General features: G+C 51.8%; 1 protein-coding gene across 2 annotated transcripts in view; it reads right to left on the bottom strand.

Annotated features, from left to right (window-relative positions):
* Positions 1 to 17,039, bottom strand: part of ITGA3 (integrin subunit alpha 3) — a 34,675-nt gene that overhangs the window by 8,971 nt on the left and 8,665 nt on the right. For both annotated transcript variants that reach the window (XM_084748975.1, XM_084748976.1), the window contains exons 3-23: positions 16,682 to 16,761; positions 14,277 to 14,526; positions 11,658 to 11,744; positions 11,068 to 11,275; positions 10,411 to 10,607; positions 8,868 to 8,956; positions 8,630 to 8,766; positions 8,374 to 8,460; positions 7,399 to 7,466; positions 7,171 to 7,307; positions 6,266 to 6,415; positions 6,080 to 6,177; positions 5,488 to 5,635; positions 5,189 to 5,257; positions 4,628 to 4,707; positions 4,467 to 4,544; positions 3,046 to 3,148; positions 2,699 to 2,881; positions 2,296 to 2,418; positions 1,517 to 1,630; positions 513 to 611 (exon numbers count right to left, since the gene is read on the bottom strand). In XM_084748975.1, coding sequence (XP_084605101.1) covers positions 513 to 611; positions 1,517 to 1,630; positions 2,296 to 2,418; positions 2,699 to 2,881; positions 3,046 to 3,148; positions 4,467 to 4,544; positions 4,628 to 4,707; positions 5,189 to 5,257; positions 5,488 to 5,635; positions 6,080 to 6,177; positions 6,266 to 6,415; positions 7,171 to 7,307; positions 7,399 to 7,466; positions 8,374 to 8,460; positions 8,630 to 8,766; positions 8,868 to 8,956; positions 10,411 to 10,607; positions 11,068 to 11,275; positions 11,658 to 11,744; positions 14,277 to 14,526; positions 16,682 to 16,761 — 2,585 coding nt within the window. The remainder of the gene's footprint in view (positions 1 to 512; positions 612 to 1,516; positions 1,631 to 2,295; positions 2,419 to 2,698; positions 2,882 to 3,045; positions 3,149 to 4,466; positions 4,545 to 4,627; positions 4,708 to 5,188; positions 5,258 to 5,487; positions 5,636 to 6,079; positions 6,178 to 6,265; positions 6,416 to 7,170; positions 7,308 to 7,398; positions 7,467 to 8,373; positions 8,461 to 8,629; positions 8,767 to 8,867; positions 8,957 to 10,410; positions 10,608 to 11,067; positions 11,276 to 11,657; positions 11,745 to 14,276; positions 14,527 to 16,681; positions 16,762 to 17,039) is intronic.

The raw sequence follows: 17,039 nt of genomic DNA on the forward strand, positions 1-17,039 counted from the left end.
GATCTGCTTGTCTCTGCCTCCCAAATGCTGGAATTACAGGTGTGTGCCACCACGCCTGTCTTTTGTTTTGCTTTTTGAGGCAGTGTGTCTCAATGAACTAGCAGTTATTTTGTCTAAATTGGCTGGCCAGCAAGCCTTCAGCATCCAACTGCCTTCACTGGCTGATAGCTGCAGTAACAGGCACACGGGCCAACACTCCCAGGTTTTAACTGGGTGCTTGGGTGCTGAGGATCAGAATTTAGGTTTTCACGCTTGTGGAACAAGGCCTTTGCCCACTGAGCCATCTCTCCAGGCCCTCACTTTTAGTTTTGAGACAGAACACCAGTAAGCTACCCAGACTGGCCTTGAATTCACTATAGCCCAGGCAGGCCTGGCATTTAATGATTCCCCCTGACCTGTCTCCCAAGAAACTAGGCCTGTATCCTCAGGACCAGCATCAATGTCCCCTTAGAGATGCCCTGTGCTGTGTGGCCTGGCCTGAGGCTGTTGCCTTAGGTAACACACCTACTCACCCATGTGGTCTTGTTCTCCATGTTGATGGTAGGGATGCTGGTTCTCAGGAACAGAGTAGCCCAGCCGTCTACCCTGACTCTGTCAAAGTCTTTGTAGTCCTAGCAGGAAGATAGAGGAGTCAGAGCCAGCCGAAGTCTCTCTCAGCCTCCTTCCTGACTATACACACTCCATCCCCTTCAGTGCCCCACCAGGCAGCACCCTCAAAGGATCCGTCACCCAGCCTCGCCTGCACACACAAATGCATGCCATTCACTCGCCTGTGCTCTGGGTCCTGTGCACTGGGTCCTGTGCTAATGCTGGGTCAGGGATAGCAGAGACAGGGGAGGTCACTGTCTGTACTGAATTTACCCAGCACCTGTTTCTGGCACAGAGCCACGTCCCTTCATTTACCTAAGGTGGCTTTTGTGGCCCAGTGCTGGGCTGGAAACTGAGTAGGTACAACGGAAACCAATCTCAGGGACCAGAAAGATTTATAGTCTAGTCTTTAAAAAAAAAAAAAAAAAGGTTAGATGAGGTAGCAAGAGAAGGCTGGCAGGCACGAGAGTAACTGTAACCTATCCCTGCAGGACAGGTGACTCATTAACATATGGAAAAGGGGTGTGTCCTTCAGGAGAGAGCACCTAGGTTGCTTAAGTCAGATAGGATCTCAGGGGTGGAGACCCTGATGGCTGAATAGGGAATTCACACACAGAGAAGGGGAGTGGGGGGAGCTGGCATTCTCGGGGGTCGGGGGAGGACCAGGGCCAAAGGCACAGAGGTAGAATGTAAAGGACACAGGAGAGGTCATTTTGGAAGCATTGCACATTCATATAGATAACACCGATGTGGCCCACAGTGACAGACACACAACTGTGCAGAACATGATGCTGCTTTACACACACACACACACACACACACACACACACACACACACACACACACCGGCTTCAATCTTCAGTCCCTCCCTGTCACTCTCCCCCGCCCCATGTGAGCGACAATAAAGACCTGCAAAGCCAGCACGAACCTCAATGAAGGTGCTGTTCCACACCCGCGCCTTCACGGTCACGTTGGTGATGTTAGAGGCATCAGGGATGGGGCACTCCAGCCACACACAGCGGGCGCGGCCACTGGCACAGGTCTGAGGTGGACAGGAGGTTACACAGACGTCGTGAGAGACAGCCTGGCTCTCCCCAGCGTCTACCCTTCTAGACTCCGCCCCACCCTTGAGCGACGAAGGCATCTATCTGGTTCACTGTTTTGCTCATGCGCATGTTGTATTTCATGAATACACGTTCAGGGTGCGCTCTCAGGTCAAACTCATCTGATTCAGAGACTCAAACCTGAAACAGAGTCCCCGCTAAGGCTGGCAAGGCCCAGCCTCAGGAACCTCTCCCAAGCCAAGCATGCTGGGTGTTGTCTGTTGTCTTGGGATGCCCATTAACCTCTCTAGCCAATTAGGCCTCCCGTGGGGTCCACATATTTGCTTCTCAACCTCTTCCTGGATAGAGCCCTATGCTCTACACTTCCTCCTGTCCCTCCCCTGCCCAAATGTCCAAGCTGAATGGCCCCGATGGGATGTGAGGCCTTGGAGTCAGGGCAGCAGTTCCTTTTTGGATGCATTGTGTTGGATGCTCCTAGAGTAGGAGGTAAATCTGTTTTTCTGTCAGGACGCTTCTGAGGCCCAACTTCACAGAACCTCTTTAAACTGCTGTCTCTGTGTGAGTCGTCTCCGTGGGCCCCTGATGCCCATGTGCCTTGTGACAGGCTGTGCAGTCCTCCCCCACCTCTGGCCTGGCCACTCACCAGCACAGTCTCAGACTTGGCTTTTTTGGCAGCAGCTAGTGTGACAGGTGGGGGACCCTGGTCTCCCCCTGGGTCCAGTTGTCTCCGCCTGCGCTGTGGAGAGGGTGGCTTGTCTCCGGGGACCTGCAGAGGGCACAGATTTGTTAGGAAGGCAGAGAGAGACAGAGAGAGACAGAGAGGCAGACAGAGAGACAGACAGACAGACAGAGAGACACACACACAGAGAGAGAGAGAGAGAGAGAGAGAGAGAGAGAGAGAGAGAGAGAGAGAGAGAGAGAGAGGACGGGCATCGAGGGTAATCAGGCTCCCAAAGAGGACCAAGGTAGCAGGGAAAGACACTGACCTTTCTGCCCTCCTGCATGCAAATGAGATGCACATGGACCACTCTTGATGATGAACTTACCGAGAGAGTAAGGTTGAGAGGGTTGACAAGGTTTCCAGATGGCTGGCAGGGCCAGGACCCATTGCCGTGGATCGTGATCTCCGTGGGGTACAACAGCCACTTGCCATTGGCAACTTCATAGGGCCACTCCAGACCTAGAACCAGTGTGCCCAAGGCTGCCAGCCCATCACCCACTGGGCTCACCTGTGGGCACACGTGACCTGTGTGTCATGGCTACCATCGTTTGGAAAAACAACTCGCAACTCAACGACCCTCAATCCTCCCACTTTTGAACCCCGGACTCAGAACCATCTCTCCCCATTGCCTTTTGTAAGAGTCACCAGGCAAGACCCCAGAGGCGGCTTTACCTGGAATTCATATTTCAGGGGACTTCCTACATCCTCCACGGTTTTCATGCCAGCCTCACCCATCACTGTCCCACCAAAGAAGCTCTGCAGCCGATGGTTCATCCTAGAGTAAGAAAGACATTGAGTCAAGGCAGACAGGAGGCCAGACCCCCACCAGAGGGGACTGCGGTGCCATGGGGGGGCACTGTGGTGCCAAGGCTGGATGGCTACAGTTCCCTTGGTGCATAAACCTCAGTTCTGCCATGCACCAGATGTGTGGGCACCAGATGTGTGGCCTCACACACACACTACTGATCCCTTTTGAGCCTCAGGTTCCTCGCCTGTAAGGTAGAGTTAGTAATAGCCAGTACAGTGCCGGGCAGTGATGCAAAGTCAATAAGGAGAGGTCTTTGACATCTTTGCATAGTGGGCCTTCAAGGAGGTGGGGGAGGGGCTGAAGAGACAGGTCAGAGGATAAGAGCACGTATCGCTCTTCCAAAGAACTGGAAGATGGTGTTTTTCAGCACCATCTGTAACTCTAGTTTCAGGGGCTCTAACACCCTCTTCTGACCTTCATGGGTACCAGGCATGCACATGACGCACATACATATATGCAGGCAAACCATCATAGACATGAAATAAATCTAACAAACAAACCCTTTTTGTTTTTTGGATTTGGTTTTTCGAGACAGGGTTTCTCTGTGCAGCTTTGGCTGTCCGGGACTCGCTTCGTAGACCAAGCTGGCCTCGAACTTACAGAGATCCTCCTGCCTCTGCCTACCATGTCCAGCTTAGAAAAAAAAATTTTTTTTTAAAGTGTTGCGGGAAGGTGGGTGCTGACAGCTGAGGAGTTGGCTCAGTGGATCAAGCATTCACTAAGCAAGTGTGAGGCCCTGAGTTCTAATCCCCTAAGCAACCTACTTAAAAGCTGTGTACCAGAGCATGCATTTGTCATCCAGGTGCTCCTAATGTGAGAGGCGTGGTGGAGACAAGGCGATCCCTAAGGAAACCCATGGGCCAGCCAGCTTGGCATATACACTCTGGTGTACGCAATGGCCGACAACAAAGAGACACCCTGCCTCAAACACGGTGTAGGTGAGGCTCAACACCTCATATTGTCCTCTGACCTCCACATGTATTCCACAGCATGCACATATCTGCATTCTCACATGTGCACATGCCAACGCCCATCATACATATGTGTGCATACACAACGGTAAGTATCAAGAAAATAAAGCTGAGAATGAAAAGAAAGGGCAGGCCATCACCTCAGCCCCAGACAGGGAATAATGACACAACTGTGATAGTGACCATTGTCACTAGGAAAAGGTAACCCAGGAGGATACCGGGCCAAGAGACGTGTCAGAGGATCTCAGGAGGCACCTTAAGGGCGGGGAGGCCCTGGCTCAGGCTCAAAGGACTAGGGACGGAGTGGTACCCACATGCTGAGTGAGGCCTGGAGTGTGTAGTCCACCTCCAAAGTGAGCGTCATGGGCTGCAAGTTGTCCTGGTGACTCGACCTGAGGAGAAAATGCGGGTGCTAAGAAGGAGACCCAGGACAGAAGCTCAGGCCTGGCCACACTGGCTTCACGGGGTCACTCACGTGGATAGCTGTAGCACTGCCAGAAGGTCTCTCGTGTGCAGCGTCACCCCGATGACCTCAAAAGCAATGAGCAGCTCCATCTAGCGCAAGGGCCAGGGAAGCAGAAAGGAGCTTTGAAATGCAGCAGGGGGGGCCTTGGCGTGGGGGAAGATCCAGGCTAGGAAACCCCCACCCCTCCATCTCTGCTTCCTCTGTCTCTTCTTCAGGTGACATCATTGGGGGATCTCTTTTGCACAACTTTAAGCGGGTTACTGAAACCTTCTAAGTCTGCATTTCCTGTTCTGCGGCATCGCTGTTGTATTAGGGGAAGTTGAGGTATGACATCAGATGAAAGAGGTGGCATCAGGTGTAGGGGTGAGCCAAAGTGACCTCCCCTAGAGTCACGCATAGCTCCCTGGTAGCTCCATTTCTTAGTGTCTGGGCTTCTTCTCGCTCCCTGCTGGCCCTTCCCCTCCTCCACTCTGGCTCTTTGCTCCAAGAAACCCCCATGAATTGGGCAAAAATGGCTAGGAGCTCCAGCACAAGGACCCTCCAGGAGTGGAGGATGTGGCCAGCTCTCACCTTCTGGTTCCGTTTGAAGGGATTTCCTAGCTCACAGAGGATGGTCTCATTAGCTTGGCAGGTCCCAGCCTGAGGACAGAAAGCAAATACAGTCAGGGTTATACTTGCCTTCAGTCTACTTATGGAGCACAGTTAGAAGCTCTGAAGGCTTGTCTATCAAGCAGCAGAGGTGGCCCAGTCCGGAAGGAGGTCAGCACACCACAAAAGAGGGATAATTCAAGTAGGGTAATTCATATACATTTGGGGTACAAATAGATAGGAAGCCGGGTTCGGGTTGAGCCTGGACAGCAGGCACTCACCGGGCGCACTGAGGACAGTAGAAGGGCAGATGGCACCTGCAGGGTGAGCAGTGCCTCATGGGCATCTTCCCCAGCCCGCTCGCGGCTCGGGATGTTGGTCACATTGATGCTCAAGAAGAGTTTCTTAGTGTCTCTGCTGTACTGGAGCCTGAAGACAGGAGTCGAGAGCTAAGCCAAAAGCCCCACCTCCACGAGCTTCTGTCCCTCAGGCCTCCAGGGCTGGGAAAGCCACTGGGTACCAACTAGCTCATACTTTGCAGTCTTTTTGGGTTTGTTTGTTTGGTTGGTTGGTTGGTTTGGTTTGGTTTTTTGAGACAGGGTTTCTCTGTGTAGCCCTGGCTGTCCAAGACTAGCTTTGTAGACCAGACTGGCCTCGAACTCAGAGATCCACCTGCCTCTGCCTCCCTAGTTCTGGGATGAAAGGCATGTGTGTCACCATGCCTAGTTTACCTTGCAGTCTTAACCTGTGCTAATTAAAGCCCCACTGCTCACATCCACCCCTTTCCTGGCCAACGAGGCCTTACCCCAATTCTGTCAGCCAATGATGCCCCGCCCAGCCCTGGACCAATCAGTGTCACCACCCAGATACCACCTGCTTAGAGGCTGCAGATGCTCAGACACGAAGGCTGCTTGCATCCTCAGGTTGCTGTCACACTTGTTGTCTGGCCCGCACTCTTTCTGGAAGTGGACCTGGAAACAGTGGGAGGCTTGAGGGGCTGCACCCCACATCATCCTCTGGCCCCACAGCCCTCCTGGCCCCAGGGGAGGCCTTGCTCACCTCAGTGTGATTCTCCGGAACCTGTGCCTGGTTGAGGACTGGGTAGGAGTCCAGAGACCGCATCCCCAGCTTGAGGCGATCGGGCATGCGCGAAGGCAAGGAGTAGTTCATGGCAATAACGATGGGACGGAGTTTATCACGGACATTGTCCTGTGGAAGGGGACGATGTTGAATCCTTTCATTTTGATAAATGAATAAGCCAGAATAAGCCCCAGGGAGGAGCGAGGGTTCTCTCTACCTTGAACCCCCAAGTTAAGCTGAACTCCCACTAATCCAATCACCAAATTGAGTCCTACTATCTTGTACTGCCCAACCTCCCAAAGACAGGGGCTCCTCTTTACTTTACGGATCTCCAGGTCCCCACCCCACCCCACCCCACCCCACCCCTGCCCCCACCCCAGACACCATGATGCCCCAAAGAGGAACTGAGCTTGCCCCTGTCAGTGACCCATTCTTTCCAGACTGTCAAGAACCAACACCTCTTTTTTAGGTGATAAGTCTCTCTCTCTCTCTCTCTTTTTTTTTGGGGGGGGTGTGTTTTTATAACAGGGTTTCTCTGTGTAGCCTTGACTGTCCTGGACTCACTTTGTAGTCCAGGCTGGCCTCGAACTCACAGTGATCCGCCTGCCTCTGCCTCCCAAGTGCTGGGATTAAAGGGCGTCACCACGCCCGGCTGGTGATAAAGTCTCTTGACTCCATTTCCACCCCGGGATTTCTCTTCCTCCTACCATGGGTGACAAGCTGTGTGCAGGCTACCATCTTGCCAATCCATATTCACTAGACTGACTTCCCCAAACTCTGTCTTTGGGGACACCCCTGTCTCTCAGCTTTGACTTGGAGGGACATTGGCCACCTCTTTTCAGAGACCGCAGAGCCCCCATCCTACCCCACAGCTCCTCCCTCACCATCAGCAGTAACTCCAGTGTCTGGCAATATGTCTCTGGCATGGAGAAGAAGCCATGGAAGACAGCCGACTGGCTGCGGGCAAATCGGAGCCTGGGTGGGCGGCGATCCCGGTCAGCCTCCAGTGTGTAAGCCAGGGCTGCAGACGGGACAGGGCAGTCAGCAGGCGGGCGGGTGAGCATCCCCCATCTCCCTCCCTTCCACCTGAACACCATGTGCCCAGCACTCACTGATGTTCCGCCTGTAGTGAGGATTCCCAGCGCTCTGGTTGTAGGCAAAGCACAGCTCCACCTGAACACTGTTGGGGGGGGGGGGACACGCATAGCAGAGCCTGGTCACAGTGGGAGGGACAGCCATGTCCTATTTCTCACTCCTGTGCTAGGCAAAGGGAACTCAGGACCCTTGTTGAGAAAGGCAGGAGCAAAACTGGGGAAGTCTACAGAGCTGTGGTGAGTTCTCACTCACTGTTTCTAGGGGGTCACCAGTGGGGAAACTGTGGTCCAGGGAGCAGGATTTATCTGGTGTTATCAGTTGACTGATGGCCCAGTCCAGGTCTTGGGGTCTCCAGATCTTACTTTTGTCACCCATCCCATGCTTTTCAGCTCTGTCCCCTTTGCTATCACACAGATACCCACAGAAAACCCTTAGGGTCACCGCTGTCTTTTTCTCTTTCTTAGCAATTGTTTGTTTTTAATACAAAGTACAGCGTACTGTGCTTAGGACTTTAAAAAAAATATTATCTCATTTAATTATCTCAAGACCCCTGTGCATTGGTTATTACCTTTTATATGTTAGCTGAGCCTCAGGCTCATAATTTGCCTAGGGTGAATCTTCTCCCTGGCACCCATCCGCCTAGGAGCATCCCTTGTCCCTTCCCTTCCAGCCCTCACTCCTCAGGCATTCTCCCTGATCTCCCCCAGCCAGGAGGGGCTCATCCAGAGCTCCTGTTCCTTACTTTGTGCTCACACATTAGCTCCTGCAAGGAACTTTGACTTTGAATGAGATTGCATAGGGAAAGTGTTACTGGCCCTAGAATCCAGCTGCTGACCGTGGAGCATCAGGAGAATCCGGTGGGGGGGGGTGTAGGGGGATGGGGAGTAGGGGGGGGCAGGGAGGGTGGGAAGGGGAAGGCTTAGGGCCGGAGGCCCTTCCCGGCTTGCCTATACATAAGGAGTGTGTAGGAAGAACTGGGCTGATGGTCTCACCAAGAAGTATCTGTACAAAGCGAGGGGTCCAACACAGCTGGCCTGGCCACCAAAGTCCTATGGAGGATATTGATGACAGGCCGGGCCCTATAGTAACAAGAAAACAGGCAGGTATCAGTATTTTCTGCATACTCCAGGCCAGGACTGGGGTTTAGGTTTTCTATGGATCACTGAAGAAGTGGGCGGAGCCGAGCCACCATAAAGATGAAGATAGAGGCCAGCCGGCCATGCCCCTGCCCACGGTCTCCCAGCTCACCGCAGCAGCACAATGTGGTCTGACAGGCTTCCTACTAGCAGGTCTGGATAAAAGTTGTCATCCACATCCATCTTCCCACTCAGAGAGTAGCCGAAGGTGGCCAAGCCAGGCAGTCCCAGTTTCTCTGCATGGATTATCTGAGGCCAAGAGGAAGCGGTAGGGACAGGTTCTGAGGCATGATTAAACGAAGAGGCCCCAGGGGAAGAGGGGTACCAGACTTGTCCCCGAGCACTCATACCTGCTGGGGCTGCCTGAGGAGGCCCCCGGAGCTGCTGTGGTAGATGTATACCTTGCCCAGGCCCTCAAATGGAGCTCCCACAGCAATGTCTGGGGGGAGGAGAGATGGGCAGAGTCACCAGGTGTTCCAGGCCCCATAGCTCTTTCCCTCTCCGCTGTAGGCCGCTAAGCCCCAGCGTGGCAAACGACCTCACCCTGGCAGACGTGTTCAGGGCAGCAGGGAACTTCAGTGCTCCAGAGCTGTGGTTGGGAATTGGAGGTTCCGGAAAGGGGAAGAAACTTCCCCCAAAGTCACACACAGCAAGTCAGTGCCACAGACAGAGCCGAGCCCCATATTGCCCCAGCATAATCCAGTGTTTGCTGCTTGCCCTCTCGGCCCATCAACCAACTGCTCCAGACACCTTAGTTCTTCTGACATTTATTATAAGGCCAGAAAAGAAGCCATTCCCCATTGATAACTGCCAGCGTTCATAGCATCCATTTCACATAACCCTTACAGGAGTGCTGAGGCTGGGGAAACAGCACTATTATATATCCTCTTCTATAGACGAGAAGACTCAGATCCCAAGGTCAGACAAGCAGGACTATAGCTGGGTTATAACTACAATACTACGGCGGACTTTGCTTCAATATAGCGGACCTTCGAGTGTCAAGACGACTTTTAAAATGCTAAGCAATGTTTTCCCTCGAGTAAACTTCAGCATGTTTGATGACCTCAATCTTTGCTGGATTTATCTGTTACACACGATCTGATAAGGTGGGGTGGGGGGGTGGGAGGTGGGGTGAGGGGTGCCTGTAAAGGATGCCAAGCAGAGTGAACAGACCCCTACGCTGAAAACTCCGAGCCTTGTGCAGGACGTGCTCCGGCCTGTCGGCTGACCTTTCTGACACCCGCGTCTGCCTCCTAAGAGGTAGAGGCCTTCCCTTTGGTTCTCAGCTGGGTTCTGGGAAACTGAGGTCGTAAGTGCTCCCTATTTAGAGGCTCACACCCCAAGGTGTCCTTCCTGTGACTTCTCCCCAGGTCTCGCAGAGCACTGGCAAGGCAATGCCACTATACCTAGGGCTCTTCGTCCCAGCCTTTCCTTATCACCTGATAGGGTACATTCCGGATCCTAGCTCCCTAGGTTTCCTCCTGCCTGCTTCTACCCCACACCCCTCCAGAATCACCCTCCAAAGCAACAAGCTATCATACAAACATCCCTGCTCCAAAACGTTCTCTAGATACCTCGCCACCCTGCTCTGACTGTGACCCAAATAGAGAAAGCCCCATTTCCTCTGCCTGGCTTTCAGAGCATTCACCAGCTTGCCCCCAGTATACACTTTGGTAGTGTGCATTACATCGCTCCCATGTTCGTGATGCATGCTATTTGTGCTCTCTTCTGGGCACGCTCAACGTAATCACCTATCACCCACTCTAGGCGAGCCCCCCAGGCTAGCCTCGTACATCCTCTTTACTATCCCTTTGAGCTGTGAGTCCTGATAAGCCTGGTATACAGTTGGTGCTCAGTCAGTGAGGGTGCCCAAGGAGGAGTACTGGCTCATACCCTGGAATCCATCCTGGTTGATGTCACCAATGCTGGCTACAGAGACGCCAAAGGCAGAGTGGCTGGGGCCATGAAGCAGGAGGGAAGGTTGGTCAGGGAAGGACGTGCCCGCCTGGTTCATGAAGACGTAGACAGCACCGCCGACCTCTTCCTTCCGTTCAAAGTAGTAGGGCGCACCCACAAGGAGGTCCTGCCACCTGCACAGGAGACGAGTGGGAATGGAAACGTGAGGCTGGCCTCGGATACCCAACCGAACTGTCATTTAAATGAGCACGATTTTGCCAGGGCCATTCAACTGAGCAAATGACACGCGGTCTGACCACACAGCCCACGAGAAGGCCCGCAAGACCCACCAAACAGAAAACTCATGTCATTGGAGAAACCATGCAGGCAAAGATCACACCCGGGGAAAAAGCCCCTGGCCCCATTGGCACAGGTACAGACAAGCAAGCTCTGAGGGGTGTCATGCAAATGACATGCAAATGTCCAGACCGCCATAAAAGTGTGATCGCAAGACCCTGAAAACAGTGAATGTATGAATGCAAAGCTTCTGCTTCCCTGATCTAGCTCGAGCAAGCCTGCCACCCGCACTCCCCCGCCCCCACCTTTCCCCCTGGTCCCAGAGGATGCCCCCACCCTGTGTCCCTAGGTTCTCACCCATCATTGTTCAGGTCTGCCAGGGCAATGGCACTGCCAAAATAAGCGCCCACCTGCGTGCCCTTCAGCACCTGCTTCCTCCGCAGGTCTCCACCTGACTCTTGGCTCAGCAAGAAGACAGCGCCCGTGTGTTTGTGTCGTGGGGCACCCGTCACAACAGTGATGTCCGTGGGATGTAGGATGGCACTGCCTACCTGCACCGTGTACCCTGGGATGAAGGGGAGGTGTTCAATCAAAGCCCCAGTAAATTCGTCCCCATCTATACTGGGCCTATCCCTCTAGCTCACCGCCCTCCGTTACCTTATATCCCTCTATGCCAAGTTGAGCAAAAAAAAATAAAAATAAAAATAAATTGGGCTGCAGATCCAGGTGTAGCCTCCCTTGCACACTGGGTTTTGAACTTCATGACACAACCAACTTTGCGTGTGAAAGTCTAAACCAGGGTCTCACGTGCAGGCAGTGCCCAATACGTGTGCTCTATTTGAACTAAATGCCACTGTACCGTCCGTCTCACCCCACAGCATACCAGTGTGTTAGGGATCAAGTTGGCTTCCCTCATCCTCCAATGGGCCACCAAGCCCTGGACTTACCAATGTAGAGGTTTCCTTGGTCCTCTAAGCCCTTGTAGCTATATTCAGATAAATCCCAGTCTTTCCGTTGAATCATGTAGCTGTTTCCTGCAAAAAGATTGCGGGGGGGGGGGGAAAGGAAGCAGAAAGAATTAGTCGCGCCCTTTTTCCTTTACCATAACCACCTCCACATCATGAAAACAACAGTAACTCTTTCTGTGTGTAAGCACTGCTGCTTATAAATCACTTCCTTCTTCGGGCTTCTGTGACGGGGGACTGGAAGCATGGCTCAGTGGGGAAGAACGCTGGCTGCTGTTCTTCTAGAAGACCCAGGTTTGAGTCCCAGTACCCCACGTGGTGGTCCACAATGGTCTATAACTCCAGTTCCAGGGGATCAGAAAGGCCTTGAGCTCCTGATCCTCAGGCCTCACTCAGCCTCTGAACTGTGGGCATGTAGCACCCCACCCGTGGGCATGCAGCACCCCACCTATGGGCATGCAGCACCCCACCATCTGGTTTACAGGGTTATAGGTGGGTGTTTTGCCCGTGAGTATGTCTCTGCCCGCTTGCATGCAGCGACTGCAGAGGCCAGAAAAGGGCATTAGGGGGTCCCTGGAACTGGAGTTAAAGACAGTTGTTAGCCACCTTGGGGGTGCTGAGCCATTTCTCTAGCTCTTTAAACAAGGATCCACGGCCCTGCGAAATAGTCTGTTACCCCAAAAGGACAGTCCTTGTGTGTATTTACCCCCCAAACACTGCTTTTAGCTTATGATGCATGAAAAGAGAAAGTGGAAAGTAAGTCTAGGACAGCCAAGGCTACACAGAGAAACCCTGTCTCAAAAAACCAAAAAACAAAACAAACAAACAAACAAAAAGAAGATACCTATAAATATTATAATAAGGGTCTGAAGAGATGGCTTAGCAGTTAAGAGCACTGGCTGCTCTTCCAGAGGACCCTGGTTTGATTCCCAGCACCCACATGGCAGCTCACAACTGCCTGTAACTCCAGTCCTAGAGGATCTGACACCTTCACACTGACAACATGCAGGCAAAACACCAACATACCTAAAATGTTTTGAAAAAACTCATTAAAAAAAAAAAAAACTAAAGGAGGCTGGAGAAATGGCTCAGAGGTTAAGGGCACAGCTTGCTCTTCCAAATGTCCTGAGTTCAATTCCCAGCAACCACATGGTGGCTCACAACCATCTATAATGTGATCTGATGCTATCTTCTACAGATAAAGCGCTCATATACAATAAATAAATCTTTAAAACAACAGCAACAACAAAACCCTAAAGTAAGTGTGGAAGGAGTCTTAAGACACTGAACATTGGGAAATGGGGTGGGGGGGTTGGGGTAGAGGAGGAATTTGTTTTCTCCTCTTTAATTTGTGGTACAAGGTTTGAACTTAGACCCTCATACAAGCTAAGTAAGTGCTCTACCACTGAACTATGTGTTCCCCACTCTCCCCTTTTTTAAAAATCTTGAATCAGGGTCTTACTAACCGATGCCAGACCTGAACTCAATGTCTATCCCAGGCAGGACTGGACTCTCCCTGCCTCAGCTTCCCAGTAGCTGGGATCAGAGGACAGTACCACTGGGACTGGCCAATTTTTGCTCCTGAGTCTAACAAATCCTAAGCTAAGATTTTAGTGTTTGCACCTGAAGCATGTTTGTAAAAGTTGCCAGAGGTTCAGCTGAGGTCAGACGGGCCACAATCCAGTCTAGGTTTCCTAATTTATTGTTGGCCCTCTCTAAGATGTGATTTTTTTTTTTTTTTTTTTTTTTTTTGGTTTTTTGAGACAGGGTCTCTCTGTGTAGCCTTGGCTGTCCTAGACTCAATTTGTAGACCAGGCTGGCCTCGAACTCACAGCGATCCACCAGCCTCTGCCTCCCAAGTGCTGGAATTAAAGGCGGACGTGATTATTTTTAATCAAGTAAAATAGGTATAAAATGCTCATATCACCAGAGTTCTTAAGTGATGCTAGGTTCGTGCCTATAATTGCAGCACTCAGGAAATAGAGACAAGAGGATTGCTATGAGTCTGAATAGCCTAAGCCGTGTAATAAGTTCATAGTGAGACTCTGTCTCACACACACACACACACTTTTCAGATTGATTAGGATAATGTGTGCAAGGAAATAGCTCCCATCAGTAAAGTATTTGCCATGCGCAAGAGGACCTGAATTCAGATTCCCAGCATCCACACAGCATCATGTGTATATAAGCCAGGCACAGCATCATGTGTCTATAAGCCAGGCACAACATCGCATAGCATCATGTGTCTATAAGCCAGGCACAGCATCACACAGCATCATGTGTCTATAAGCCCAGCAATTCCAGGGTGAAAACATGACAATCCATGGAGTCCACTGGCCAGCCACCCACGGTGCATCAGTGAACTCCAGGCTTGTCTACCCACATGCGCACATGTGTACACACGCAGGAGATTTTAAAATGACACATGCGAAGCCACTGTGGCACACAGCGAGTGCTTTGACACAGTAGAGACTGTAATGCTTACTGCTGTTGGCCTGGGGCCCTGTCCCTTCTGAGCCTGCCCTGGACGGTATGAACTGGCTGTCCCTGTGGCTTACTGACAGGTGGTCTCTGTTGCCCTCCCTTCTTCCAAGCCCCCACCTTTCCAGTTGTAGGCACCAGGGGCACCGAAGTATACAGTGTTCTGGGTGAAGCCACCGCTGGTGCCCAGCTGGCACATGCCGGTCTGTAAGTAGTCAGTGTTGCTGTTGCACATCTCATTGTGGTAGGTCTGCCAGTCATCACCAGGGTCCAGCTGGAGGTCGTTGCCACGCACATAGCACTTGCCCACCATGCGCCGCTGGTCCTCTAGCCCAGACCACAGCACCTGGGTGTAGCGATGGGCACAGACCTAGGGACCCACAAACACACACACACACATGGCCTTAGCCAAGATCAGGGAACACATGGCAAGCTATATCACTTTGACCCTGGGCACTGCTTTGTGAGTCAAGGGCCAAAGTGGAACTCTGGCTTCTTTTTCTTTCTGTGAGTGTGCGTTTTCTCCTATTCATTATTTTGGAATCAAGGGTCAGGAGCAGATCTGGGGAAGCCAGAGGGCATGAATTTGAGAGCAGCTTAGAGACCTTGGTGGAAGGAATTGGAGGGGGGGGGGATGTGGGTCTTATGCTCCTGGGTTTAAAAGGAGCGATTAGAGAGACTCATTTCTCTTGTCCCCAGACGACCCTGTTGCTTAATGAAAGGGTCATTTAAGCCAGGTGTGGTGGTGCACACCTGTAATCCCTGGGAGGCAGAAGCAGGCGGATCTCTGTGAGTTCGAGGCCAGCTTGGTCTACAAAGTGAGTCCAGGACAGCCAAGGCTACACAGAGAAACCCTGTCTCCAAAAAAAAAAGTCATTTAAAATAATAAGAATAAGAATAATAACAGCATTAATAAAGACAGGGTTTTTGTTTGTTTGTTTGTTTTTGTTTTTTGAGGCAGTGTTTCTCTGTAGTCCTAGCTGTCCTGGAACTCACTATGTAGACCAGGCTGGCCTTGAACTCAGAGAACCACCTGCCTAAGCCTCTCTAGTGCTGGGACTAAAGGTGTGCACAATAACCACCCACTTACTATACACCAAGCAAAAGTCCACAGTCTTCTCATATAGTAACTTTTTAAAAAGTTGTATCTTATTTTTTGTGTATAGGTTTTTTGCCTGAATGTATGTGTACCGTGTGCATGCTTGGTGCCTGCAGAAGCCAGAAGAGGGCATCAGATCCCCCTGGAACCTGAGTTATACATTGTCTTGAGTTGCTATGTGGGTGCTGGGAATTGAACCCAGGCCCTCTGAAAGAGCAGCCAGCATTTGTAAATGCTGAGCCATCTCTCCAGCCCTGCATAATATACACTTATTGGGGAAAATCAGTGGAAAAGTACAGTTACTTTAGCCTTGAGCACTGCCTAGCATTTCCAAGTCCCTGGGTTTAATCCCAAACACAGCAAATAAATAAATAAATTAAATTAAATAAACCCACAAAAATCAAACTAAAAATGTACAAAGTATTCTGAGCCGGCCATGGTGGCACCCACTTTGAATCCCAGCACTGGGAGACCGAGGCAGGCAGTTCTCTTGAGTTTTAAGTCAGCCTGGTCTACAGAGTGAGTTCCAGGCCAGCCAGGGCTACATAGTGAGCCGCTATCTCACGTGGGGGGGGGGTGTTCTGAATCAGCCTCCGGGCTACACAGGCATTGCTCTTGCTAATTCGCTTTTTCTGCCATGTCCCAGCTATAAAGCACAGCCAGCATTTCACATGATCGTATCCTTACGCTCTGCTACATGTCTGGTGCTTGGAACACAGTAGGTGCGAGGGGGCTCGGGGAAGCCGATTGCCAACCTGGAACTTATTGATAGTGTTCAAAGGACAGAAGTCACGGAAGTGATGGCTGCAGGAGTGGTGACCACTCAGAGGAGGCTCAGAGAACTTCCTGGAGTGGTATAAATACGCCATTCATGGGTATCACTGACAGAGGCTTATCATTAGTCAACGCTCGGAGAAAGCTAATACCTGCCCTTTTCGCTATATGTAAATTTTATATAAATCTAAGTACTGTCAGTCGGGGTCTCTGAAATTGAGGGAGCACGCTGAAGAATTGTCAGCAGCAGAAGGAGGTGACAATTGACAGCAGGGAGTGGCACTCAAATCAGTGCCAGGGTGAGCCAGGGTCACCAGGGCTGTGCCTCTTCCGGCAGCCAGCCTCCCAGGAAGGAGTGCCTGCCAGCGCCCAACAGCCCGGGGCGCTCTCTGCCCTTTCCCCCTCCCTCCCAGTTCTCTCTGCTCTTTCCCACAACTGGTGAGCATCCATGCAGGTCACACAGGACCCACGCCGTGTGCAGCCTTGGGGGAGTGCCAGACAGCCCTCTCCCCGGTGTGCAGGGAACATAGAGGCTGGTAAAGACATGAGGCCACAGAAACGGGCATTTGCAAAGCCCCCAGCCATGCACAGAGGTTCCCCTGCTGCCCTCCCTGGCCCTGGGAAGACGATGCGATGCAAAGTGTTCACTTACCAGGACTCTACCTGCGGGGCCTTGGCTGGCCACAGTCACCCCAAGCCACATGTCCTCAATAATGTGATGGTCAGGGTCACCTGCAAGAATGCAAGCGATCATGAGCTAGGGTCCTGCGTCCCATATCCCAGTGTCCAAAGCCTCCTGAAGGCAGCTTTCCCTCCTCCCTACGTCCTGTCTGTCACTGCTCTGAGCTCACACTATATGACCTTCCTTTTTTTTCCCCGTGCCCCCTTTCCCAGATGGACAAGAAGGCAAACCAGCTTTGCTTTTTTGGCTTGGTTTTGTTTTTGAGGCAAGGTCTCCATAGACATCTCAGGCTATCCTGGAACTCACTATGTAGGCCAGGCTAGCCTTG

The sequence above is a fragment of the Acomys minous genome (genome assembly GCF_964271855.1).
Source record: "Acomys minous genome assembly, chromosome: 12".
NCBI classification, from domain to species: Eukaryota; Metazoa; Chordata; class Mammalia; order Rodentia; family Muridae; genus Acomys; species Acomys minous.